Genomic DNA, 25,667 nt, shown 5'->3' with positions numbered 1-25,667 from the left:
TTGGTTCTTACAGCAACTGCTCAATCATTTCAATTTAGCAATTTATGTTGATATTCCAGAGTATTGTATTGTGTAGAACAAACCAAATGTACCATTTTTACTTTGCATGAGTGTGGGAAATGGATAACCTTTCAAGAGCAGAAAGTATCCAGCTCTGTCAGCTGAGTCAGCTCTCACCTCCCATGATTGTCCTCTTTTTGAGTGCATGAATGATGAAGACTGATTACATTTTAAGTTAGTATTCAGGCACTGCAGTGAACTTACAATGTATTAAAAAGTTAACAACCGTGTAAAAAAAATTCACTTTGCATCTCATGCAACCTCCAAATATTTGAGTGCAGCCCACCCATGCGGAGCTCACCAGCGAGTTTACACTTAGCAGCTTGGAAGGGGAGCTTGAAGAACTTTTCGTGCAGCTCCAGAAGTTTGCCTTTGCTGATGACTTCAGAGAACCCATGATCCACGTAGTAAACCTGCGCGATAATGTGGAACACAAACACGGCTCAGGAGGACGCTACAGAGAAAGGTGGAGTCACAGAGAGATGAACATGGCTAGGAGCAGATTCACGCACCCAGGAGAAGAACTGCACAGACAGAGGTAGACTCAGGTAGCCAGGGAAAGACCCATACAGGCAGGGGAAAAAACCACACAACCAGGTGCGGTCTTATGCAGTCAGGGGGCAAACTTCCGCAGACAGAGGAAGACTCACAGACTCAAAGGCACTCTTGTGCAGGCTCATACAGATAGGGGCCCTCACCTTGACCTTGTCGTCCATGACCTCACACACTTGCGCCCGGAGGATCTCCTCCTCTTCCTCAGCCTTGACGGCGGCCAGCTGGCCGGTGACGGGGGACTGCAGGGTCTTCGCAGCGCCGCTCTGGCTGTAGAACTCCCGCATCTCATCCTCCAGGGCCTCCTGGGCCTGCGAGTAGCCCTCACCGATGTACCTGCAAGGGGGACATGCAAGGTCACCCGGGGTGGCCAGCCAAAGCCAATAAAACCCACTCAAAGCACAGTTTACTGGCTGCTGAGTTGAGGAAGCATTCCACAGTGGCACTAGAAAGGGGTTTACAGCTTATCATGGGTCAATGATATTATTTGATCAAGAGTTAAGGGTACGGAATGATAACATATATTTGCTATCATCCACAAGGGTTCCGAATACATTCCGGAACTCGGTGACCAGCACTGTCCCTTATCTATGACGTGTGCAAGGGAATATTGTCATGACTTTGTTAAGCCCATCCACTTCTACCTTTGCATTATTTTTTGGAAGATTTATATATCATATGTTTATAGAGCTGGATATTCAAAGACAAAATACTGGCAAAGTACCTCACTCAAAAGCAAAACTGCCACCCCTATCACCCTCCATCAACCGCCATCAAACCAGCAACCTCTGGGTCTACAGACACTGCTCCTTACCGCTATGGCACGATGTCATATGTATTAGGCTTAAAAAGACAGTGCAAGTTATTTTTATCAGAAATAATCAGAAAAGAATGTAATTAATTATATCTCCTTTTTGCATAAGGTTTTATAAACCCTCATGGGTAACCATCAACCTTCATCATGGGTAACCCACTCTCTGATTAAGAACTGAGCGTTGAGAGAGTACGGACAGGCCATAACTGAGAGTCTTCTTATGCACCTAATAACGATGCACATTGTCCTAAGTTTTTGTTTTAGGAGATGAGTTAAAGCAGGGCTTAGTGGCCCTCCCACAGCCTTCACTGGGGTCAGCCGGGGGCAGGTTTTCCTTTGGCTGGAGAGCAATCATGTTCTCTTAGTCAGTCAGAGGGAACCTGTGCTTTATAAGGTAATGTCTTTTGAATCAGGAAGAGATTTCATCTTTATTTAATGTGGTCATTAATGATCCCAGGGCACTTATCACAGTGTAAGAGGGTTCCCTATTGCCCACGCGAAATTCCCAGTCTGGCTCTCTAAACCTGACCATCTAACGATCAGCCAGCGTAATTGGCTGAATGAAATCTCTCCAGTCCCCCTACTGTAAAGCGCTGTGAGATCACTGCCACAAAAGGTGCCACATAAATGCTGCTATTTATAAATGCAATTATTATTCACACATATAAAACTGACTGACTCCCTGCCGTCCTTGAAGATCCCAGGGCCCTTACTACAAAGAGCAGGTGTTAGCCCCGCAAACTCCCAAAACCGGCCCCTGCAATCAGAACTCTCATGGCAGTGTGGTGAAGCGGTGAGGGACTTCTCAGCAGGTCCCTGTCTTAGCACCCTTTATCCGTATCTCCTCAGTAAATATCCAGCAGAATAGAATGAATAACACTGCATGTGCAATCCCAGCAGCAAAAGCTTTCTGATGAGTGGCTACACCCGGCTGCGCGCTTCACATTAGCTCCAGCCGAGACAGCGAAATTCTTCCAGATCATCCGTAACACGCACGTAGATGTATTCACCTTAAATAAAGGGATGTTACATAAGTCTTTTAAAATGAGGAAGTGCACGTCTAGCCCCACTGCAGCCACAGGCGAACAGCTGAGGAATTTCACCCTTGGTATCTGGAAAAACCCCAGACTGATATGCAGTCTGCGAGGCTGCTGGTGAAACTGGTGTCTGCACGTTCAGAATGTCATACCAGCAAGTGGGAACAACCGGAGGAAACGGGATTCATGGGACATCTTGTATACAGTCAAATAACATATATACACATCAGTGTCTCTGCGTGCATCATGGGATCTTCTTCACAGTGACAGGAATCTTTGTCAAGATCATGTATGAAACAAAAGGTGTTGAGCTCTCTGGTGTAGTAGGTGGGCATCACAGATGAACGGTAGATTGACTATGTGCTGACAGGGTGGCATGGTGGTAATGATCAGGGCTTGTAACTGAAAGGTTGCTGATTTGATTCCCCGCTGCGGCACTGCTGCTGTACCCTTGGGCAATGTACTTCACCCTTAATTGCCTCCGTAAATATCCAGCTTCATAAATGGGCAACATGTATAAATTGTAATCTATGTAAGTCCTTCTGGATAAGAGCGTCTGCTAAATGACAATAATGTGATGTGCTAAAGAGAACAGTAATAACTCTGGCATTCTTGAGCACTGGAGCACCCCGGTTGAGGAAACGCAGGCAAAAACAGGAAGCAGAAGGCCAGTGCTGACAGAGGCACAGTGGCGGACAGGAACAGGACCTAAGCAAACAGGACTAAACCCCACTCTTAGCAGCATGGTCTCCTCTCACGGCAGGAGGCTAAAAACTGCCATTCATATCTTTACCAATCACCCCGCAATATGTCTGGGGCTCCTTTTTGCCTTCCGCAAAAACACACAGTTTATTCATATACCATTTTACCTCACAGCAAAACATATACAAAATTTTACAGATATATGAAATAAAAATGGACAAACTTTTTTTTTTAACTTAAATTAACAGTACACTCAACCCACACATATCATTAGAGCTGGAAAAAAAGACCAGCAAAATCACTGCCGTACCCATTGATTTCAACCTTCATACAACCCAGGTAAAAAATTACCGTAATGAAGCTATGCCTCACATGATGGAACTCGTCTTACATCAAACCATTTCATCCATCAACCGACAATACGCCTATATAGCAATACACACATGAATAGCAAACCATTCATCCAATCCACTTTATAAAAGCCTTAACGGTAAATACATTAAGTGAGCTTGTGCACTCCTGTTAAAATCCCAGAAAAGTAACAATAATACTGAAATTCACATGTGAATTGTGGGAGCAGGCTTTACAAAAGCCGGAGTGGGAATTTTGACCGGACCCATTTAGCTTGTTAAAAAGTGGCTATGACCCCGGAGAGCTGCGCAGAGCTGCATGCACAGGTCAGGGGTTGCGGGTTTTTTAGGCTTGCCTGAGCACGACACTGCTGGTGCTGGCAGCCTCCACCACCAGCACGGAGGGGTACTCCTCCTTGGGGATGAGCAGGGGGGGCACAGCCTGGGTGCTGAGCCGCCTCCCAGCCTCCTCCCCGGCCCGCGTTGCCTCCGGATCCGTCTGGTTCTGGTTCTCGTCCTCGCCCGCCCGGGCGTACAGGATGGCCTTCTTGGGGTTGTCGGGCATGGGGTAGTCGATGGTGCAGATGTCGGCCAGCAGGGAGAGGTCGTTGAGCACGTGCTCGGGGAACCTGGTCTTGTAGGTCTCCTGGAAGAGCTTGGGCAGGGCGTTGGCCCACAGGCCGTTGCTGTATTTCACCAGCAGCTCCGCCAGCTTCACCTTGATGTCCGGCGCCAGCTTCGGGGGGGATTTGGGGGTGGGGGAGGAGGGCGCGGTGTGTGTTGGGGAGGAGGTCTTATGGGTGGAGGAAGACCGCATTCCGGGGGCGGAAGAAGGGCGGGGTAGGTTTTTAGCGGGGTACAACAGCAGCTCTGTGTTCTGATTGCCGCTACCAATCTTCTCCACCTGTAACACAATGGAAGTCCAATGTCACTGTCATGGCTGCAGGAACAGCCAGCTAAAAATGCAGGAGCTTCCTGTTAAATACAATTTACATTTTTCATGACTTTTCAGGGACATTTAAGAACAACATGATAATTTTCAATGTTTATCTTTATTTTTAAAATTGTGAATCTCCTGCAAAACTGGGGTACTTAGAAGATGGCATTTGGGGAAAAGCATAAACTTTTGACGAGTCCTGGGTGCAAACACCAGCCAACAGTGACTTTTGATAGTGGTTTTAACATTCATGCGAGCTGTGAGATACCCAATTTGCCAGCAAAATCAGCACAATCAGGCATTTCGACGTTAGCAAGTTTAGGTTCGTAAATGACAATCAATTTAGCATGTTAGTGAGAAAGACGGAAGTGTTTCACTAGCTTTGGCAGAAAAAAATGTAATGAATATTTCCTTTTAGATTTGGGTGATCTTCCACAACCTTGCAAGGACAGAGGAATATAAGTACAAAACAGCTTAAAACTGGGTTTAGGCCCTAAAAATCACAGTTCTTTAATACACAACAAAAAACGGGCAGGCTTTGATGGCCAGGCATGCATTAACACTCACTGTGCAGATGTGGGTCCAGCGCTCCAGGTCCTTGAGGGCCTCGCTGGGAAAGTCCTGTTTGTACAGTTCCCGATACAGCTGGGGCAGCTTCGATACCCAGAGTCCATTGCTGTGCTTGTTCAAGACCTCTTTAATGCGGTTCTGGACCACCTGTGGGTTGTAGCCACCAGACTGAGGAGACCTGGGCTTCTCGTTCAGATTCGACGGTGCTGGGGGACACAGGAGGAAGGATGCCTTCAAAAACGACTGCTTTCAGTGGTTACGTGACTTTCTGATATAATCTTTTCTCACAAGGTGCAACAGAACACTGCAGACATGCCTGCGTATGTGAAAAGGACCCACCTGTAGCTGAAAGCATCAGTATGAAACCTGAGCACTTAAGTATGAACTTAAGCAACGTCTTTTCTTCCCTTCTTCAGATGGAGCTTACATTGTTAGTGGAAGTGTTGGCACCTAAAATGTGATACATACTCCAGGTACATGAAGACTAAGAATAGGGCATTTTTTATGAGATTAGGATGTGTTCAAAGGAAAGGATGTGGGAGGGTATTTAGACTTTTAAAGATCAGTTCAACCCAACCGTTTGAACAAAAAAAAAAAAAACAGGTCTTTGATAGGCCCCTCGTTTGGGTGGCATATCAGATCACCAGTAATTTTAGCTTTGAATGTGCCGCTTATTCAAGGATGGCCGTGAAGCAGAGACGACCACACCTTCACTGCCCACCTCTTCCATATAATCAGTGTTTAAAGTTGTTTCCTGGAACGCCTCAGTAAAGGAGGGAGTGCTGTCTGGGCCCTGAACCTGAGGACTGAACCTTCCTGGCTACCGCTGTTGGCTAATGGACAGGGCCGCAGTGAACTCTGCCCCTGAATGACAACACCCTGCTGCCTGCAGTAGCACAAACACTCCAGCAGGTCAGGGCTTCCTGTGGGATATAAGCTACTCTCACTTACCACAGGGCTGCTGAGGGTTCCTGGACAGGTGAGCCTGCATCTCCTTCTGAAACCTGGTGGGGATGGTCATTCTCTTGTCTGGCCTAGAAAACAAGAGAAGGCTGGGCAGAGAGCTGTTCTGGGTCAAGCTTCACTCACAGCCGTTCGTCTAAACATGGGTTGTTTGTCACTTTGAAAAACCCCCCACAAATTTCCTCACATATTTCAGCGCTTAGAAAACAATAACCCACCCGCCTCCTTGCCCAAGTTGCAACAGACATTTAACATGAAAGAGACAGAGAAACTGAAACAGTGCTGGGGGGAATGCTTTTTTAATTCTGCTCCAATCTTTCCTACTGCTCCACTGGCCCGGAAAATAGAACATGTTTTCAGGTTTTGCTTCAGTAATCCATTATTCAATTTAGAGTCTGAAAGTGTTTATATCTGAGAGAAAGCTGTCAGGACGGTATTTTTAACATCCATGTGCTTCAACTCTCGGTGCAGAACACTGAGAGGGGGTGGGCTGCTTATGGTCTGCTGCGTTAGTAAGAGCCTCGTTCAGCCCACACCAATTTACATTCTTGCATCTTAATGAACAAACTAATCAAATTCAAACCGTCTGTGAAGAGTACAGCCCGCCGTGATTTACATACCCTAAAAAATTGAAATATTCTGTTCAGTAATGCATGGAGATGGAGAATTCCCCAAGGCAGACACACAGTCACTGATCTGGGAGCTCTCGCCAATGATAGTGCTCTTTGTCACATAAATGTCTGTGCGGCACAGTGCTGGAAGAGCGCTGTATGCAGGCGACGGCTTGCACCTCCCCGAATGCTGAACCTCACATTACAGTGCAATCACCATCACAGCTGGGCCACTGCGCTAACGCCATGTGCTCCTTAACCTAAATTAACAACACTTACGTTGTAGCATAACGGTCACTGACCCATGTGACTGACCCATGTGATCGTGTCTTTCCGGCGGACTCATTTTGAAATGTGACCTGCTTCTAGATTGCACAGGCTACCAGTATTTGGGTGAGGGTGAGCTAGGGATTGTAACAGTCTTTTTTATGTTTTTATTTTTTTCTCCATTTATGCAACTCTGTTTGGAGCTCAGTTCAGTTGGAGTTCAGCTACTGATCATTAGGCTTGTCTCACCACAATAACCTCCAAATTTCTGCAGGAGTGCTGAGAGGAGACTAATGCAGTACTCTGATTGTGCACAGTTGTTTTTCTCTGCCCCATACTGAAGTGGGTGCCAACTGGAGGATGGGCACTACTCCACTACCCTCACCCAAGTAAGACAGGGAAACCCTTGCTAACCTACCCACCCCTAGCCACCCCAAAGCCATTTTTTGCTGCCCCAGTGGTCTCCTGATCACTTTCTGCTGATGACATGGGTGGGTTTGAACCCAGGCCGAAGGGCTCAGGCTACACTCATGTCAAGCGCCTTGGTGACTGAGCCACCCAGGAGCCTTGGTAACAATCGTTTAAGACACCTCTATTGACAATGTAATTTATCTCCAGTTTAATGACAATGGCAAAGACAAATAATAACAGTCACCTGTCCTGCCCATTAAAAATGCAAACCAATCAGGGAGAGAAGGAAAAGCAGCAAACTCCGCCCACATGCATACCACACTTCGCATCACATCTAACCCAGAAAAAGGCACAAACCCAGAAAGCCGCGTCTGTAAATGAAGTTCTGAGTGAAACGTGTTATTCAGGCGTCAGATCACCCCCGGCCCACACCGGTGGACATTTGCTGAGGCATTGTGGACGGGTGCATAGTGGCTAATCTACTGTACAAAGGAGGGATTACGGCTCCATTCTCACGCTTTCAAACAGGCCCTCGTTTACTCCGCGCCCCAGGGTCCGTTTACTCATTGTGTCAATGCCCCCCCCTTTTTTGTGGGGGGGGAGAATCCAGATAACACATACAACAGCCTGGTGAGGTCAGTTGTTTTCTCTGGCCTGGGTCAGATTGTGCCTGAAAAAGGGGTCGGTTGGGGGAAATCTCCCTGTCGTCCCAGAGCCTGTGTGGCATGCTGAATAAGCAGGAGCCAGGACAGCGTCCTTTGCACCGGGCCCACGCACTACAGCCTGGCTGAGCCCAGACCCAGGCCTGGCAGCAGTGAGAGAGGTAGAGGCACATGGGCAGCAAGACAGAGGTTTCCGTTTTCATGTTTTTCAGCCTGAAAGCAGACTAGCCTACGGCATAATTTGACATTTTCTGTCAGTCTCCGCTTTGGCCAAATTGTCAAGCCAAAAAGCACTATAAACCTGAAATTGACAAAGACAGACAAGACAGAAAGACAGGAGGGTAATCAATGCCTATTTTATTTCTCATGTAAGGACCCAAATCAAGAGCAAGAGAGCATACGAAAATGCCATGACAAAAACAGGCCGTGCACCCCAACCCAGGTTTATCTTGTAGTCTGGTCTCTAGAAAGCATTCAGGAATGACTAAGGCCTGCTCCTAAGCCATCCACAACTGTCAGGTTCTGCTGACACTCAGAGTAAGATATTCCATGAATTAATTAGTCCCTGTGTGGAAAAATGCTTTGTCTGATATTTACCTTTCAGTAATTTCCCTCTGCAATGAAGACGTGGTCTGACATTTGGCTAGAACCCACTTGCCTTTACACGTGTACTTTACAAAAGGATGAGACATGATAGAGGAAAATCTTTCCTTCCCACATTACACTTGGCTGAGATTATACAGAACAGAACAAAATCATGTATTGTAGTATATCCCTTCCATCCTCTAGCAGATATGTATGTATACATATATAGACATAGATAAACATTTAACGCACAATCATCAGATCAGCAGATTAAGTGCCTATTCAAGGACTTCTAAACAGACGCCTTCTGTAAAAGAAAATAAGCCACTATTCAACCATAAATAAAAATGTCTCCATTTACATATACTGCACCATGTACAAATCTTTAAAAGAAAGATATATCAGCTAAAATGCACCACAAACGTCAGCACTGAAAGGCGAAGGCTTCCTACACACAGCCCAAAAACAGCTTGGCTGGGCTTTGGAGAGGAGTTGCCTGGGGAATTGTGTTTGGAAAGGGCTCTACCCCGTGTATCACCAGCGTTCCTCCAAGAGGGCGTTCCAGAGCCGGCAGCCACAGCGAATGAAAAAGGAGATTTGCTCCCACGGTCAGACGCCGGCGTGCGCCTACCACACCTTACACGAGAGGGGAAGATCTCATTAGTGTCAGATGTGCTTTGTTTATCCAGCAGACAGAGAGAAAGCCCAGGCTATTCAGATCATTACACAGCAGTGCGCTGTGGCTTCATGGTGATCATCTGGTCAGAAGCGACCGCGGTTAATGGCCTCATGGGAAGTCTGGGCCTCAGGAACATGCACAAGGCAAAGGGCTCTGTCAAAAGAACACCTCAAAGGACCCACTCCAGCAAAGGAGGCCTGTCTGTGGAGGCACTCCAGAGAGGTTTTCCTAATAGGATTAGATTAGATTAGGACATGAAGGATTAGATGCAGTCATTTGTATACTTACTGTACATTATTTGAGTTATCTGACTGAATGCAGCTGAACCGTTAATACTCGCCTAAATAAATATCCCAAACTTTTCTGACAACCGCTTACTACCCATTAAGTTGTCATGTTCAATGACCCATTTATTATCACACAGGAGTCCAATTATTCTCATTGTTTGGATTTTCTATTTACAGAACAGTCCGTCTAAAATTCGTTATTGAAATTGGTCCTATGTTAACAGGCAAACATCCATTCAAATATTGGGGGTAGGGGGGTTCCCCTCCACCTCACTGATATGCTCGCCCAGATGCACGCTATGTTGATTTTACTTTCAATAGCCACAGAGTAGCACCTTCCAGGTAAGTGTGTCACTACACTGAGAATAGTCTTCTGTAAAGGCTTTTAAAAAAATACAGTCAATAACTTCCCTAAAAAGGTAAAAAAAAAGTACCGTCATTAAACCTGCTGAATTAGAGCACTTCTTGTTATATTAGTTCATAGTTGTTTTTTAATGTGTTTTTCTTATTGCTAAAACAATCCTTTCTTGCGTGACTGCAGAGGACTTTGTAGTAAGAACCTCAGGTCCCAGATTTGGCTGTCAATGGCAGAAATATTTAACAGATTACTCTGTATATGAATGAATCATACAGGTTCCTTGGAGTCAATTTCCCAAACTAATTGGCATTGTTATATGAATCATACAAATTCATCATTTATGAATCACACAAAAGACCGCCTTCACATTCTTTCAAGGGAAGAAAAATGTGACACATGCACTAAATGCATTGCTAATCAAGCACCTTCCAGCAGGGCAATATAAAATACATGGACAGAACTCTGAACAGAGCACTTCACCCATTAAACTCAACCAGAATATCACACAGAGGAACCAGACTGAGTATGCGCATTGTTAAATCTGAAGTACTGCTTAGTCAGTGATGAAGCTGAGGCCCACGTCACAATTAGGCCGTGAGAGGGACAATAAAACTTGAACTGTTTCCGCAGTGTTAAAATATTGAGACACTGGACACAGCTGTTGCAACCCCAAGGGTCTCAGACGACTTTAACACTGTAAATATATATAATAATTTGCGGTGCTGCATATTGGTAAGGAGCAGGGTTTTTAACCAAAAGGTTGCTGGTTCAATCCCCTGCTGAGGCATTGCTGCTGTACCCCTGGCCAAGGTACTTAACCCAGAATTGTCTCAGTAAATATCCAGTTGTATAAATGGATAACATGTGAAACTGTAATCTATTTAAGTCGTTCTGGGTAAAAGCGTCTGCTAAATGACAAAAATGTAATGTAATAATAATGGTGATGCCAAGAATCATGGTAAAAATTTATGGCCTGCCTGCTTGCAATACCTGGGCAGACAGTGAAGGTGGGGGTGCTCTGGCTCACCTGTCGCTGGACACGTTGGGTTTCCTCATCTGTGTGTTGGGGGCTCTGTTGTGGGGGGGTGTGCTGATCCTCCCATCAGGCTGGGTGTCCCTCATGCTCACCTGTCGGATGTCCCCGGGCCCACCAGAGCGCCCCCCAGAGGACACCTGTGTCATACCCCGCCCAGTGCGGCCCATGTGGTCCGGCTGCCGTAGCGACGTCCTTGGCTTGGCTGCCAGGCAACACGGGATAAACAGAGTCAGGTCCAAGACACACACACACACGCACATACATGGGCACATGCACTCACACACTCTATAGCGTGTTCACGCACACACACATAGACACATGTACTCACACATACATTCAAGATCAACTCAATCAACTCTCAGAGTGTTTAGAGTGCTTAAAGTCAGAATTTAGACACTTATTCTAAAATGTTTTTATAATTTGTTCTGACAGAAATTGTATTAAAAATAACCGATCTAAAAATTCACTCACAATATAATAAATCTAAATGTGTATATTTTGAAATGTTGATAAAGCTGAGGTTCTTCCTGACATTAAACCAAGACTGTATTCATGCACATATACACTTGTGAAAACCACAATGACAAATATGCAAAGCAATTTTCCTTCATCACACAGAGGAATATGGGCATTTTCAGAGATGAATCATCTTCATCATTCACTGACCACAGAATGAAATCATTTCCAACACAGGGCACAAGCAGAGAGAGACCAGGTATTTCAAGCATCAAGATGCTAGGATCCCGCTAACTACGAGCATTACACCAGCTACTTTTCCAGTCTTGTGCACAAAACTCTTCTAAAAAAGGGTTTCCAGTGCTGTGAAACAGATCATTTTCACTGTTTTAAAAATGCATATTCACCTTCTCAGCTATCACCCTAGGTGTAAATGTTTTACATCTAAAAAAAAAAAAAAAACAAGCACTGAGTCAGTTTAGCGGGGAATGGAGCTCACTAAAAATATACCGTTTGCTCTCAAAAAACTGGGATGGGGATGAGGGTTTAGAGCAAAACACGAAACCAGGCATCACGCCATCTCTCAAGTGAAGAGCAGCCACTGCAGCAGTGTGATCAGCACGGAAGCAGCGATGACCTAATGAGAAAGGGAAAGATTTTCCCTCGGCCCGCCCTGCTCCGCATGGCCCGTGAGCCTTGCCGAAATAACCGACTCCATTTTTGCGTCTCCATTATACGGCAACACCTGTTACTGCCATGCAGCCATGAAAGAGAGGTGGGGGTTCACGTCAGACCCCCTGTGGGCACGTACTCACTAAAAGCTGGTAGAGACCCTGGCAGGAATCAGCTTTCAGAGACCCACACAACAAGACGTCATCACCCATTTGAGGGTATACTCTCTCCTTATATATACACATTATATATATGTATATAATATATATATACAGTATAGTATAGTATAACACTAATACATAAACATATACATGAGTGTAAATACCTGTATATATACATATATTATATTCATATATATATATATATATATATATATATATATATATATATATATATATATATATATATATATATATACATACACTACTTCTACCTACTGTATTTTGCATTTTAATGTCCAAAAAAAAAGAACCAAATGTCCAAACCAAGCACAGAAAGTTCATATCAAATTTCATATCAACATTCCTTCCAACCCCAAACCGGCCCCTCCTTGCTGTTGATACCAAACACCAATTCCCAACAACAATTACTGATTTTTTTTTTTTTTTTTTACAAGCACGCAAAATGATGTGTCATACCGTGTCAGAGCCATTTTCTGACACCCGAGTGCCAGTCCAGAGATACGTCCCAGAGTCACACGGGCAGAACAGGCAGGCTTAGCACTTACATGACATCATAGCTTTCAGCCAGAGCGTCACTCCTGTCTCCCCTCTGCAGACCGGAACAGAGACAGTCTCCAAGTGAGAGAGCAGACAGTGCTACCTGCTCCAGCTGCTGCTGCAGTCCCAACCAACAAAGCCTGATACACTAACCTGACGGAGTTAAAGCGGACACTACCTGCTGCTGCAACCCTAACCAACACAGGCTTAGTCACACTAACCCAGGAGAGTTAAAGCAGGCACTACCTGCTACTGCAACCCTAATGAACACAGCCTCTCTCACGCTAATCTTATGGAGTTATAGAGCAGACGCTACCTGCTGCTGCTGCTGCTGCTGCTGCTGCTGCAATCCTAATCAACACTGACAGTCTGCAAGCCACCAGCTCTCTTCTCAATGTCTTCGGTGGCAACGGAGACGAGGAAATGAAAACAGGCGAGACGACAGAGCCGTGGGCTCACTCAAAAGCAGTCGATATCCTCCTGATCAGAGGTTCAGGCTCAGACAGAGAGAGAGAGAGAGAGATAGAGACAGAGGAAGGGAGGGAGACATGGAGGGAGAGAGAGGCACAGAGTGAGGGAGGGAAGGAGAGAGAGGGGAAAGAGAGAGGGGGAGAGGGAGGGAAGGAAGGAGAGAGATTTAAAGAGAGAGGGAAAGAGGGAAGCAGGGAGAGAGGGAAAAAGAAAGAGAGGGAAGGAAAGAGAGGCAGAGAAAGACAGACAGACAGGGAGGGAAGGAGGGAGGGAGAGAAGAAAGGAGGGAGAGAGAGGGGCAGAGAGAGGTGACAGAAGGGGAGTGAGGGAGACCGAGAGGACCGTTTGCTGCTCTTCTCTCTGCTGAGGCTATGGAGTGAGACAGAAGCACGTCGCTCACAGAGACGATGTCCCCGTTTTCCTTTTTTGCTGCATCATAGTTAAGGGAAGATGTCATTCCTGTGGCTGGGTTACGACCGCCCTGCAATGACACAGGCGACAGGAGGAGGAGGTGCGTTTTGGCCTGGTATCGGACTTTATTCTTAGCTCCTCGTACATTGTCAAATTCCTCAGAGAACCACTGAAATAGGCCAAATCCTCCACCTGATACCTCAGCGCACAAAAAAACAGTGCATGGGGCACATTCTGCACTGCCAGAGTTTGCAGAGGGTTTTTAGCAGACCACAGAAAAAGACACTGTCATTGATCTGGATATATGAGCCAATCATGTCTACACAAACATTTACATCTACTGAGCGGCAATGTGAACCCACTCTCCAAAAGAAAACGAACCCACATGAGTCATCTTGCAGAGGGAGATAAGGAGAGACTCGCAACCTCAAAATGAACCTGAATCAGAATCAGAATCAGACTTTACTGGCCAGGCATGCTTTTATGCATACGAGGAATTTGACTCCGGTTCCAGTGTCTCATTGTGCTTGCATACAACGTCAATGTGAAAACAACAAATACGAAACAACAGCAGTGTTACAACAAACAACAACAGAACATATGAACAGCTATTGCACAATGAACATGAGTTAAAGTATACATTAATGTAGGCTGTATACAACTATTGCACTGTGTTACACACTGCTATTAGAGATCACTGTACCATGGCAGCCAACCTTGCAGTGAAATTCATCAACTGTAATGTTGATTTTCATCAAAAATGAATGGACCCATCTTAACAGACCTACCGTTCAGCATGAAGGGGGTGGACAGCTTGACCCTCATGTTGCAGTTGACCAGCTGGGGACGGCCCGTCTTCTTGGAGGAGCGCTGGCGGGCCACGAACTGGGTGGTGTGTGCCGTCTCCTTGCAGACCGTCGCGAAACACATCACCTGGGGGGGGGGCACAAGAGGGGGATCCGTTAAACTCTATTACTCCCAACCCACACAAGTCACTCCCGCTCCAAATCACCAGAGCACACTGCGACTCCACGGCAACCATCCTCCAGTTAGCCCAGCTGCGTAGCAGGACAGAAATAACAGCCTTCCTCTCACCAGCAACGCAGTACAGACACATTTCAGCCTCCAAGGAACAAGGTTCCTATCCAATTAGAGACCAACCTGGCTCGTGTATTATAACCTACTGTACAAGGTAGTTCTTACTCAACCCAAACACGCGCTTAATATTACCATGTATTTATTCATAAGAACAGTGGCATATACCTGCATTTGAGTCTTGTGTTTTTTACTGTATGTCCTCTCCATCTTCATCTAGTGATGCAGTAACTGTGATGTATGGCTGTATACTTGGCTTCCGTTGCCTAGTCAGGTTGCACAAGTTAACTTGTGGTAGGGCTTGAATAGTGTTGTGCTCACGCTAACTGGTCTGGGAGTGCTGTTAGCCTGGTCTGACGGTGATGCTCATTCAACTTGAATGGATACACTTCTGTTCTCTTGCGCTGGAAGTCACTCTGGATAAGAGCATCTGCTAAATGAATTTAATGTAATGTAATTTAGTCTTGTGTGAGTTTTTATTGCTGAGTTGGCCAGTAGTGCAAAGCAAATTACTGTAAGGATAATAAAGGTGACTAACCGACTAACTCCTCCTGGTCCAGTCAGGTGAGACAGGCTAAGGATGTAAGAGAGAGAGGTGGCTGTGTTTTAATAAGAGGGTCTGGAGCATCAAGTTTTCTATGTGAATCCATTCAGGGTGGCCAAATTGAGCAATTCTGTATCTAATCACTGCCAGCAGGAAAGTCATGTGAAACGATTCACATCAGAAGCTGTATGACTTTCCCCTCGTAGAATTATAACTCCTGTCTACGTGCCCAAACAGTGGGGGTCCAAGTCAGGCATAAAAAAATAAAAGATTCCTTCTAGAGCAATGACAGCCTATCCGATTGCATAACTGTGGGTCATCCTGAAATGAAACCTGTTATTGTAGCAAACTCATACACTGATGCCTGGATAAGAAAAGGAGCAAAATATGGTGACATAAAAAAATACAAATAGGTCATCTTAAAAATCTTAAGGCTCTGTAAAAGCAACCACCTTCATATAATCCAACCAAAGAAATGGAAAGTGAAACCGCATGTTTGTGGGCCTGTTAAACACCAAGATCAATCTGGACTTAATTCACGCCCAGTTTCACAACTTCAATATTCGCTGCAGTTTCGTTTCAGAGCGAGATAGCCATCTGCAAGCTCAGCTCAATTCTCCGCTGGGGTTTTTGTCCAGCAAGCGATTCCTCTAGTCCTTAACCATCCCAAATGATATCTGCTCAGTTCTGAATGAGAGGAGAACCCCTGTGCCACACTTCACAACCTGAACCATTCAGATGAATGGGGCTGGAAGTAACAATGAACGCTACAATTAGCACCAAGTTTATAAAAGCATATTGGATTTACATTTAGCTGTGAGGCAGATGCCTTCATCCACAGCAACTCACAAAGCAAAGACACAAAAGTGCCTCTAATAAAGTCAGGAGGAGAACAGTAAGTGCAAAAAACACATTACATCTGAGCATATGCAAACCCATCACACAGTGCTGTAATAACCAGTGCCCTCCAGAATACAGAAGTATGAGAATAAAAACATATATAAACAGTATAATACAGTTTAATAATAAAGTGTATAAATACATATACATATAAATATTATATACAGATACAAACTTCATTTAAAAAAAAAAAAAAACTGGTTCCACGCAATAGGGTGCTCCATGGGTTAGCCATTGCTTCTGGTGTAGCTGATGGTTAATCCAGACTGGGGCCCAGTGGGGGGGGGGGCTACTCACCTCTCCGTTGCGGTTGCGCTCCATCTTGACCACGGAGGGCATGCTCTGCAGGAACTCGTCCAGGGAGGCGAAGCCCATCTGCTTGTGGGGGATAAACTCCCCCGTCAGGGACTTGTACTCGGCCTGCAGCTTGGCCGCCGACACGCCGCTCTTGTTGGACTGCAGCACGGCCCGCATCATCTTCTTCACCAGCTCTGTGTCCGACATCCTGCACAGCACGAGGGGGCGGATTCACAGCCAGCTAATGCTACCATCCACACAGGCCCGGCGCTACGGGGGTGCTTTGCTTAGGGGTGCACCGCATCCCCAGGTGGACCTCGGCGCACCGCCAGTTGTCTCCTTATATGCCGATGTCTACTTAGTGTTTATTTATTTTTTTAAAGATATGATGCTTTGTGCCCTCCGTTGGATTGCAAGCGCACCCCTCTGTATTTCCCCCGGGCACCGAGCTTGCATCCACACGAAGGCCCAGGGCCAATAAAAATCTAGCCTCTGAGAATGCCTTAATACAGTGATCACTTTCATTAATTTCACAGCAGTTTTTAATCCCATCACCTTTTTTTTTTAAATCTGACATTGTTAGGGTGTGGAGTGATCTTACTTCACTGTCAGTATTCATTATACAGTGTGATTGCTTATTCTTCTTCTAACAGTACAAATGAAGAGCAGCTGCAAAAAAATCTAGATGTGAATTTTACATCTGTGTGCTTTAAAGGCAAACTTGGCTTGATAGCTTTATAGCAGTTGGATGTCTACAGAACGGCATTTCAAATGCATCTCTGTATCAATTACATACATGTTGGTAAGTATATCAAGTGGACCAAATGACCATCCATTGCTGGGTGGGTGTGATTCCCATTGGCTACTTTAAGCGTTTGCATAAATCAGAAATGCAATTATTTCTACCACTAATTTATTAACCCGTCATTTTGTGTTTGAAGGTGGAGGGGTTCGAAAAGGTGTGAAGAGCTGTCTAACAGTCAAATGCACAGCTTTAAAATACTCAATTACCACGTGTTCTGTTGATTCTGAGGTGGTTTATAGGACAGAACGTTCAGCCCAAACCTTTCAATAATGTTGGCCCCGCCCTCACTTCACAAATAAGCTCATATCAGCTGATGCAATGGCTAAGGAGTTCCGCGAACTTTTACACTATGGAGACCCCAAACTGGATTCGTTAAAGAAATGACAGCACTTGAATTTTGCGGGAATGCCACCTACCAAAAATCGACACCAAACACGGACTGTGATCCACTGCATAAAATAAACGGCTGCTGTAAACGCAGCGCGGGGTTTAGCCGAAATGCAATCGGAAGCCAAAGATGCATATGTAAACTGTAAAGGGCATTGCGTTTTCATGGGTTTGCAGAACACGCACTGCGCAGGTTCACCGACCAGCACACTGGATGGTCAAATAGGGAACGCATGTGACACGCGCACACCTACAATAATGGATCTGCTTAGCACTTGTTATTTGTACAACCAGACACAGTCACGTGAACTTCTCGGTGCAAATAAGAGCAACACTAAAAGTTTGATCTTAACAATATAGCTGGTTACAGTTTGATTTATATTTTTCTACTGAATCGTTTATAGTACAACAATATAAGCAAATGAACTATTATTGTTTGAAAATGATCAAAACCCTCATGCATGGTAGTGGGTAAAACTGAACCCATTTTCGCAAGAAACAACAAGCTGTTTCCAAAACTAAGTAAAAGGTTTAAATCTTCACGTTCACGGTCCGGTCGCGATTCCAAACCTAGTTTATCTTTAATTTACAAATTATCGCCGCGGTGCTACCTAGCAACCGGTCGACGGAGCGCTCCACAACGAATGAGATGCAAATTGGCACGAATTGTAAAAGTCACTGGATCCGGGTCTCTGCTCCACAAAAGCCCAGTCCAAATGGAGTCTGACATCGGACAAAAGTCCTGAACTTTGCAATCCGAAAAAGTTTACAGGTTCTTTTAAAGACCTGCGTATTTCATTTGATCCACTTAAGTCTGCTAATCGCAACTCCAATTTCATTTCGCCAGGAATCTGATGTTAATTTAAAATACATTTCATAGCTATTTAAGCGACACTTTTCACTTTTACCGGCCAGTCCACATAGTAGCCAGTTGCCAACGTGTTTCTCTAGTAATCATGCTATCTTTGCAGCTCAGGAATTCTTGCTCGCCAGCGATCAAGTTCCATGCAACGTTAACATTTTCAGTTTCGATTACAATGAATAGACCGCTTTACAAAAAAACGCTCAAGTGTATCATCAGTCATCAAATCAAGGAACCTAACCGGTAGCTATCTGTCAAATTAGCTAGCTGCGAGTAAATGCATTAGTCCTTTCCAAATTAAAGGCACCGTCTTCGCATTTGGTATCCAGTGACACACCCTCTATTCAATCCAGTGAAGCTTGCCGACAACAACAGCGCTAGCTAGCTATCCGGCTAACCTAAATGGCGAGCCAGCTAAACAGCTAGCTACTTCATCCCCTGGCACACATATACCCGTATTTTCGGTCTGATGAAATACAGACCTTAATTTCGGTTTGATGTAGAGAGGTCATCTATGTCAAACTAGTCAGCGGTCAAGACAGCCCCAAAAACTGGAGTCGGTTCAATGCCGGCCGGTAGTGTTAATACTGCACTTTTGTAAGTTCCACGCAAATTCATAGTTATGCTGTTTGTGACAGCTAGCTATCTGGCTAAGTCCGCTGCTGTCTGATCCGCTCAGGAATCCACATCTTGGTCCTTGTACACGTAGGTCACACCCGGATGCATGCCATGGACAGTTCACAAAGTTAAGCTCGCACAGTGAATGAAGTCTTTTCAAAGACAAAGAATGCGATCAGCATGTGTTTTGGGGGTAAACTGCAATTGCAGAAGCCCGTTTTAAACTGTCAACTCTGCCTACACTATGGATAACCAGTACGCAATCTGGCGACCAAGTTAGCAGACTAGCTGGGTACTTGTGGCTTTGCCAGATTACAACGGCGTTTATCCCATTTGTGTGAACTTGTCACGACAAAATAAAATAACAGCGTATCTTATCACATCCTATTAGCTGGCAACACCGCTATATATGATCATTGCGCACTCTGCGTTATGACCTGGCGACTCTTACCTGCCCGGGATGTGGAATGTCTAACCCAGTTAATTTATTATTCTGCTTGTGACACTGTCTTCGCCTCCTGCCGGTCCCTTTTTCCCAGTGCGTTCCCGATTCTCCGAGCCGACTGTTTAGCCGTATTACCGGTGCTGCGATTGGCCAGACCGCGCCGAGCCTTCTTAATTAGCTCACCATTACAGAGCGCAGGCGCCGCAAACTCGCTGGCACTGCGGCACCTCGGAGCTCAAACTTGATCACTGTTGCTTGTCGCCACGACTGCGCAAGCGCATTAACTCCCCAGCCTGGACGGGACAAGGGTTTCCCTAAATATTTCGTTTTTACCAGCTCCAGGTAGTTAGGCGATTTAATTTCATGATCTTTGGGATATTTGTATTGTCACTGTATTGCCGGCCAAATATAGTTCCAGTGATGACCCCGGGAGGAGGAAAGAATCCCATTGACATCCCATATTCTGGTCCTTAACAGTAATTATAATTAGCTCAGTTTTCCGTATTACATTATCGGCATTTACTTCTTATCCCAAGCGATTTACATAGATTACAGTTTTTACCTTATCCATTTATACAGCTTGGCATTCAACAAGACAATGCCGAGTGAAATACCTTGCCTAAGGGTACAACAGCAGCTCCCCAACAGGGAATTGAACTAGCAACCTCTCAGTTACAAGTCCTGCTCCTAACCACTATGCTACACTGGCCACAGTGGTGGGGATCTCACCTAGCCAACAGTGACCAGATACCTACAGCCTGCAGAAAATCAACCAACAGTTTAGTCAGACTATACCACTTGCACATTTTGTGAGTGTGTGTGTGTGCATGCCCGCACGCACGCAAGTATGTACATGGCAGAGTGGCAGAGAAGATTTATAAACACTTTGGTAGCAATTTCAAAGTTGAAATAGTTGAAAGAGGCCTGTGCTGCAGCATAGCAACATATATTTTTGCTCTGTTCCATGTCAGTCGTTTATTGTGGTATCAAAATATTTTCAATTTATTTTCCTCCCTTACCTTCCATTTGAAAGGTCTGAGATGGTGTAAGTGAATTTTCTATATAGCACTGTAAAATTGTACAACAGATATTACAGCATATTAGACTTTGTTTATATCCACAAGTCCAAAATTCAGGCCACAAACATGTCTACAAATTGTGAATGCATATTGTTGTAGTAATGAACCAGAGAGAGAGAGAGGAGAGGGGAGAGAGAGTATGTAAATAAGTATTGTTGCTTGTTGAATCATTCACTTTCTATCTGTAAGCCAGCTGTGGCAATATTGCTAGGCCATGCAAATAAAGAACAATTTTGAATCTTAAATTTTGAGTGGAGCTGTGGTTGGGGTAAGAGAATGACCACTGCAGCTCAACTCCTATTGCACTCAGTGCAATTTCAAAGTCAAAGCTGCACATGGATTGGTGGGCGATTCTGCACTAAAATAGACATTCTTATTTTGTCGGGTCTGACTCATATGTAGACTTCTCACCCCGGTTTACATGCTGAGGCAGAAGTATTTCATCTTTAACCACCCAAGTACAGAATAAATGAGTTAGACATGACTGGAACACTACTTTCCAAGGTGTGACAGCTTACAGTGAATTATGCTTAATATATTTGCTGATACCACACACTGTCTATTCAATCCCTCTGTGCACAGTTCAAGAAGCTTTTTTGTCTTTTTAAAAATGGAAACACAACCTTACGAGACCTTGTAATGTCTATGAGTGATAGAGATTTGTCTAAAGGTAGTGAGGAGCATAAATGTTTGATGCAATAATAAGGCATGACTATCTGGATTTAGAGGCTTTGCCAGTGCTGTGAAAAAAGAGCCAAATCGGATGTTGGGATACCTATCAAAAAGCAGTGATTAGAAGCCAAAGAGGGTTATATTAATAACATACAATGCCTTTGTCAAACCTCATTTGGAGTACGGTGTCCAGTTCTGGGCGTCATACTATAAACTGGACGTAGAAAAAGTAACAAAAATTCAGCATTGATAAGGAGAGATAGGTTGCCCTCTAGTGGTAATATGGAACAATACTAGCATGACTCAAATCGGAACTGATAACAATCCTAGATCTGTCTAGCTTCATACTGCACTACTGAGTTACGCTCAGGCATTGGATGTGTGTTACAGACATCCTTTATGAAAATGCATGAAACATTACCTGAGTTATGTGCAGGTAGCACTGTTGTAGGCTTCTTAAATACAATTAACACATTCCCTTTATATTTCTGTGGTGCATCCTAGTTTGGGTAATTCCTTTGCAATTAGAAGAGTAGGAATTTGAATGCAGGTATTTAAAAATGATGGATGCTATTGACAAAATTTACAGGTTTTAAGTTTTGAAAAAAAAAACAAAACAAAATTTCTTATTTCGTTAACTTTAAGTTTGGTTGATGTAGTTAGTTATGTGTATGCCCTATCTAAATTGGGAAAGGAAAATCAATGAGTCCAACATTCTTGATTCTTTTCTGGAATTATAAGCAAGACATGTTTGAATTATATTAAATGCCACACTTATATAGCATACCTACACGTCGTTTTATCTAAGTCATTTTATTTATTGAGAAGCAATCTTTCAATGCCATTTCATCAGGTCACACACAGTACATATATCTCAATTCCATTCCAATTTCAAGGGTTCTGTGGCAGAGGTGGATTTGGGTTTCCAGTGATGGAATTATGTCACATGTGACAGAGGAATTAGATGATGTGTGTCTGTGACTCCCTCTGTGAGAGAGAGGTCCGAAGCTGTGTGTGTGTGAGAGTGTGTGTGTGTGTGTGTGTGTGTGTGACTCTCCCTCTGTGATGATCCCTCTGTGAGGTCAGATGTTGTATGTCTGTGTTGCCTTTCCCAGGCAGGGCTTTCCCTCATTGAGTGGTGCAGGGTTGTTACATTGCCGTTCTCTGGTCTTCTTCTGTGACTGAGAGGCTGACCAGGGACCCCAGCAACTCCACGATCCATGGGTCGGACCTTTGAGATAATCAAAAGATTCATTAAGTGCTTTGCCTTTTTGGGTTGTAATAATGTCTCTAACCCTTGCCGGTGTTTCCCAGTAATTAATTCACATTATTATTAACCGTCACTCCCCTAAAAAACCCAGGACATTTTGCCTGAAGTGATGACATTACTGACCTAGATATACTCATAGTATGAGTATGAGTATCATGCTCAACACCAGGAGAAAACATAGAGGGGTGCAATTGCAATCCACAGGAGTGAACAAAAAGTCATAAATACTATGCAGACATCGGGATATAAGGAGACACCTGGGGGTGCACTGAGGTCCATCTGGGGGGTGCAATGCACCCCTGGGCACCCCCCATAACACCAGGCCTGATGAGTATGAGTGTGAATATGTCAGCACCCTGTGAAAAATGAGCCCATGAAATGCTGAATTCTGAATAATTATAAAACATGAATATAAAAACATGGATAAACAACACATACGACCATATGTAAAGCACATACAAAATGTGTATGTATACCAAGGTCAGTGGGATTGTTTAGGGTAATAAAAATACTACAGTGGACAGGATTGTATAGAGATCGTTAATGATGCAGGGTGTGCTAAACCTTGGCCAGCGATCCAGAAAGGAAAGCGTGTCCCATAACCTGACGAGAGACAGCCAATCACCTTTCCTCTCCGTCTCCTCGCAGGCCACGCCCTGATAGCCCTGCTTGCACAGGCAGCGGCAGGACGTCCCCAGGAGGACAGGTATTCCGTTGTTCTTGCAGGGGGCGCAGCGGCAGGAGCTGAATTCCTGCAGGTACTCTTCATAGGCCCTCTTCAGGAGGGCCACCTTCCCCTTCATGTCCTCCGCCGCGGCGCTGAAGCGGACCAGCTCGTACACGGGGAGGGACTGCGGCAAAGGGAGCCAGCAAGCAGCACACAGCGTCATTACATCATTGCCATTTTACATTACATTACACTATTTCCAAGGAGGAGGAGGTTCAATTGCGTATGCGGGCAACAGTTCTACACACATCATGATAAGCATTTTCCTGAAAACAAGATGCAAATCCCTGCCCAGTATTGCTTATACTAAATTATACATTTGCTATGTCACCGAGGTTTCGTTAATGAATGGGGAAAATAAATGTTTGCATCATTCTGCAAACTTGAATGAATTGTACATTTAATATAAGCAGTAAGTACTGGGTGAATGCACACCTGGAGTTTCCCATTGGAATGTGTGACCCATAAAGACAGGTAATTTCTGTGTATTTCAGAGCAGCAAAGAGCAGCAAAGCCAGCATGTGGTTCACCTCAAATTCAATGAGCCCCGGGTTGTACTTCAGTGACTTGCCCCAGCTCTGGTATGTCTTTGCATCTCTCACAGCCAGCAGGCCTCCACTCGACCCTGTACTGCCCCCCTGAACGTTACTGATCACATCCTTTATGAAGCTGCTAGATTTGTCCCCTCCTGTATCAATGAAAATTCAAACACACGCGAATGCAATTACTGACTAAGAATTTCTGATGATACTCACTGCAATGCACACTTCAGTGCTGTCTAATGAGTGACCAGTAAAAGTTTCCTTTGAAGCAAATGTGCATTTGTGAATGTGATCAAATACACCCAGTCAATAATTAACTGCAGTCTTGAGACTTAGTGGTGCCTTTTGTGGGTGGGTTTCCATTTTCAGGTCTGCAAGCATCCCCAAACGCCACAATGATACTGGCCTATCAAACCCAATATCTACATCAATTACAAGACTAAAGGATTTGGACAACACAAAATCCAGAGAATTCAGCTCTCTGAATCAAGGTTTTCAGTTTCACAAAATTACACACAAAATCACTATAACTTGCACAATGTTGTTTATTTAGACTAGGTGTCAGCAGGAAAAGCCTGCACACAACAAAATTTGACTTCCGGGAAAAAAAGTTTGATACAAACCTACAGAAAATGTTCCATGCTTGTCACATGTTTTTCCTTTAAGTGTCAATGTGGACTGGTCGCTCAATGCAAACCCTATTGATGCACCGAGGCAGATCCCAGCCTCCTTTCCAGATAGCTCTATGAAAATAAGGAACAGGGCACAAAACACTGTGGTTTTTACAATCCTGAACACTCAAAATCAGTTAATAATAATATTTCAAAATAAGAGAAATGTATTTTATTAGAGTTCATGCCCTCTGGGGTTCTCTTGAAATTGCATGCATTTGGAACTCTACTGAGGTCTAAGGGTTTAAAGAAGATGAATTACAAAGGAGGGTAATTAAGGCCCAACATAAACTGTGAAGGTGCATTGTTTTCTATCAGGTCAAATTTACATAAAGTATTAATGGAGTCCTTGAGGTCAATCAATGAATATTAAAATAATTACATATAACAGCCACAGTGACACAAACACACACACACAGATACACATATATACAGTATGTGTGTGTGTGTGTGTATGTGTGTGTGTATTCACATATGATGTGATATGTGTAAATGTATAATAGGCTTGGCAGGCACAAAAACATACACATGGAAAAATTTGCTTGAATTATCCCAGCACCAAAAAGGTAAAGCATGTTTCAAGGAAATCTGCCAGGGTTGTGCTGTTGTAGGCTGAGGCGATTTCACAGGAAGTGACCCACCGGAATTTGCCATTTCTGTTTTGTCAACCACCAAAATGTACTCAAGCCGGCCTCCCATGATCCCTGAGGTGATGTAATGCGTCCCGTACTGGGTGAGGAAGCGCGAGTATGCGCCGAAGTGGTACTCCTCTGGCAGCTCCACCAGGGACTGGTACATGTCCTCATCCAGCATCAACCCGCTGCTCCTCATCTTGAACTGAGCCGTCTGCACCTTGGACACCAACCTGACGAATCCCAGGTTCTGCGGAAACGGACCTCTCCCTGGCTCAGCTGTCGCGGCATGCACTTTCTCCGCATTTTAATAATCGCGGGTTTGAACATGTTACATTAAATCATTGCCATTTTTTTGCAGATGCTAAATGACAATAATATAGTGTCATTTAGCAGATGTGCTTGTCCAAAGTGACTTACGTTGGGTAAAAATTTACCCATTTATACAGCTGGATGTTATGCAGGGCAGTTCTGGGTTAAATACCTTGCCCAAGGGTTACAACAGCAGCAC

General features: G+C 44.5%; 2 protein-coding genes across 2 annotated transcripts in view; both read right to left on the bottom strand.

Moving 5' to 3' along the window:
* tdrd7b (tudor domain containing 7 b) overlaps positions 1-19,714 on the bottom strand; it is a 28,465-nt gene extending 8,751 nt beyond the window's left edge. The window contains exons 1-9 of the mRNA XM_036551439.1: positions 19,570-19,714; positions 16,447-16,654; positions 14,399-14,543; positions 10,873-11,083; positions 5,974-6,056; positions 5,020-5,228; positions 3,872-4,419; positions 759-948; positions 362-473 (exon numbers count right to left, since the gene is read on the bottom strand). Coding sequence (XP_036407332.1) covers positions 362-473; positions 759-948; positions 3,872-4,419; positions 5,020-5,228; positions 5,974-6,056; positions 10,873-11,083; positions 14,399-14,543; positions 16,447-16,653 — 1,705 coding nt within the window. The 5' untranslated portion in view covers position 16,654; positions 19,570-19,714. The remainder of the gene's footprint in view (positions 1-361; positions 474-758; positions 949-3,871; positions 4,420-5,019; positions 5,229-5,973; positions 6,057-10,872; positions 11,084-14,398; positions 14,544-16,446; positions 16,655-19,569) is intronic.
* A 2,428-nt stretch (positions 19,715-22,142) lies between these two features.
* The window catches only part of c8a (complement component 8, alpha polypeptide), an 8,223-nt gene continuing 4,698 nt past the window's right edge, over positions 22,143-25,667 (bottom strand). Inside the window, exons 7-11 of the mRNA XM_036551365.1 lie at positions 25,166-25,406; positions 24,477-24,596; positions 23,842-23,999; positions 23,210-23,435; positions 22,143-22,545 (exon numbers count right to left, since the gene is read on the bottom strand). Of these exons, the coding sequence (XP_036407258.1) occupies positions 22,397-22,545; positions 23,210-23,435; positions 23,842-23,999; positions 24,477-24,596; positions 25,166-25,406 (894 nt within the window). The 3' untranslated portion in view covers positions 22,143-22,396. The remainder of the gene's footprint in view (positions 22,546-23,209; positions 23,436-23,841; positions 24,000-24,476; positions 24,597-25,165; positions 25,407-25,667) is intronic.

This window comes from Megalops cyprinoides, chromosome 18 (assembly GCF_013368585.1).
Source record: "Megalops cyprinoides isolate fMegCyp1 chromosome 18, fMegCyp1.pri, whole genome shotgun sequence".
In the NCBI taxonomy this organism is placed as follows: domain Eukaryota; kingdom Metazoa; phylum Chordata; class Actinopteri; order Elopiformes; family Megalopidae; genus Megalops; species Megalops cyprinoides.
The sequence above is the reverse complement of the archived record's forward strand: the minus strand, read 5'-3'. Positions and strand labels throughout refer to the sequence as shown.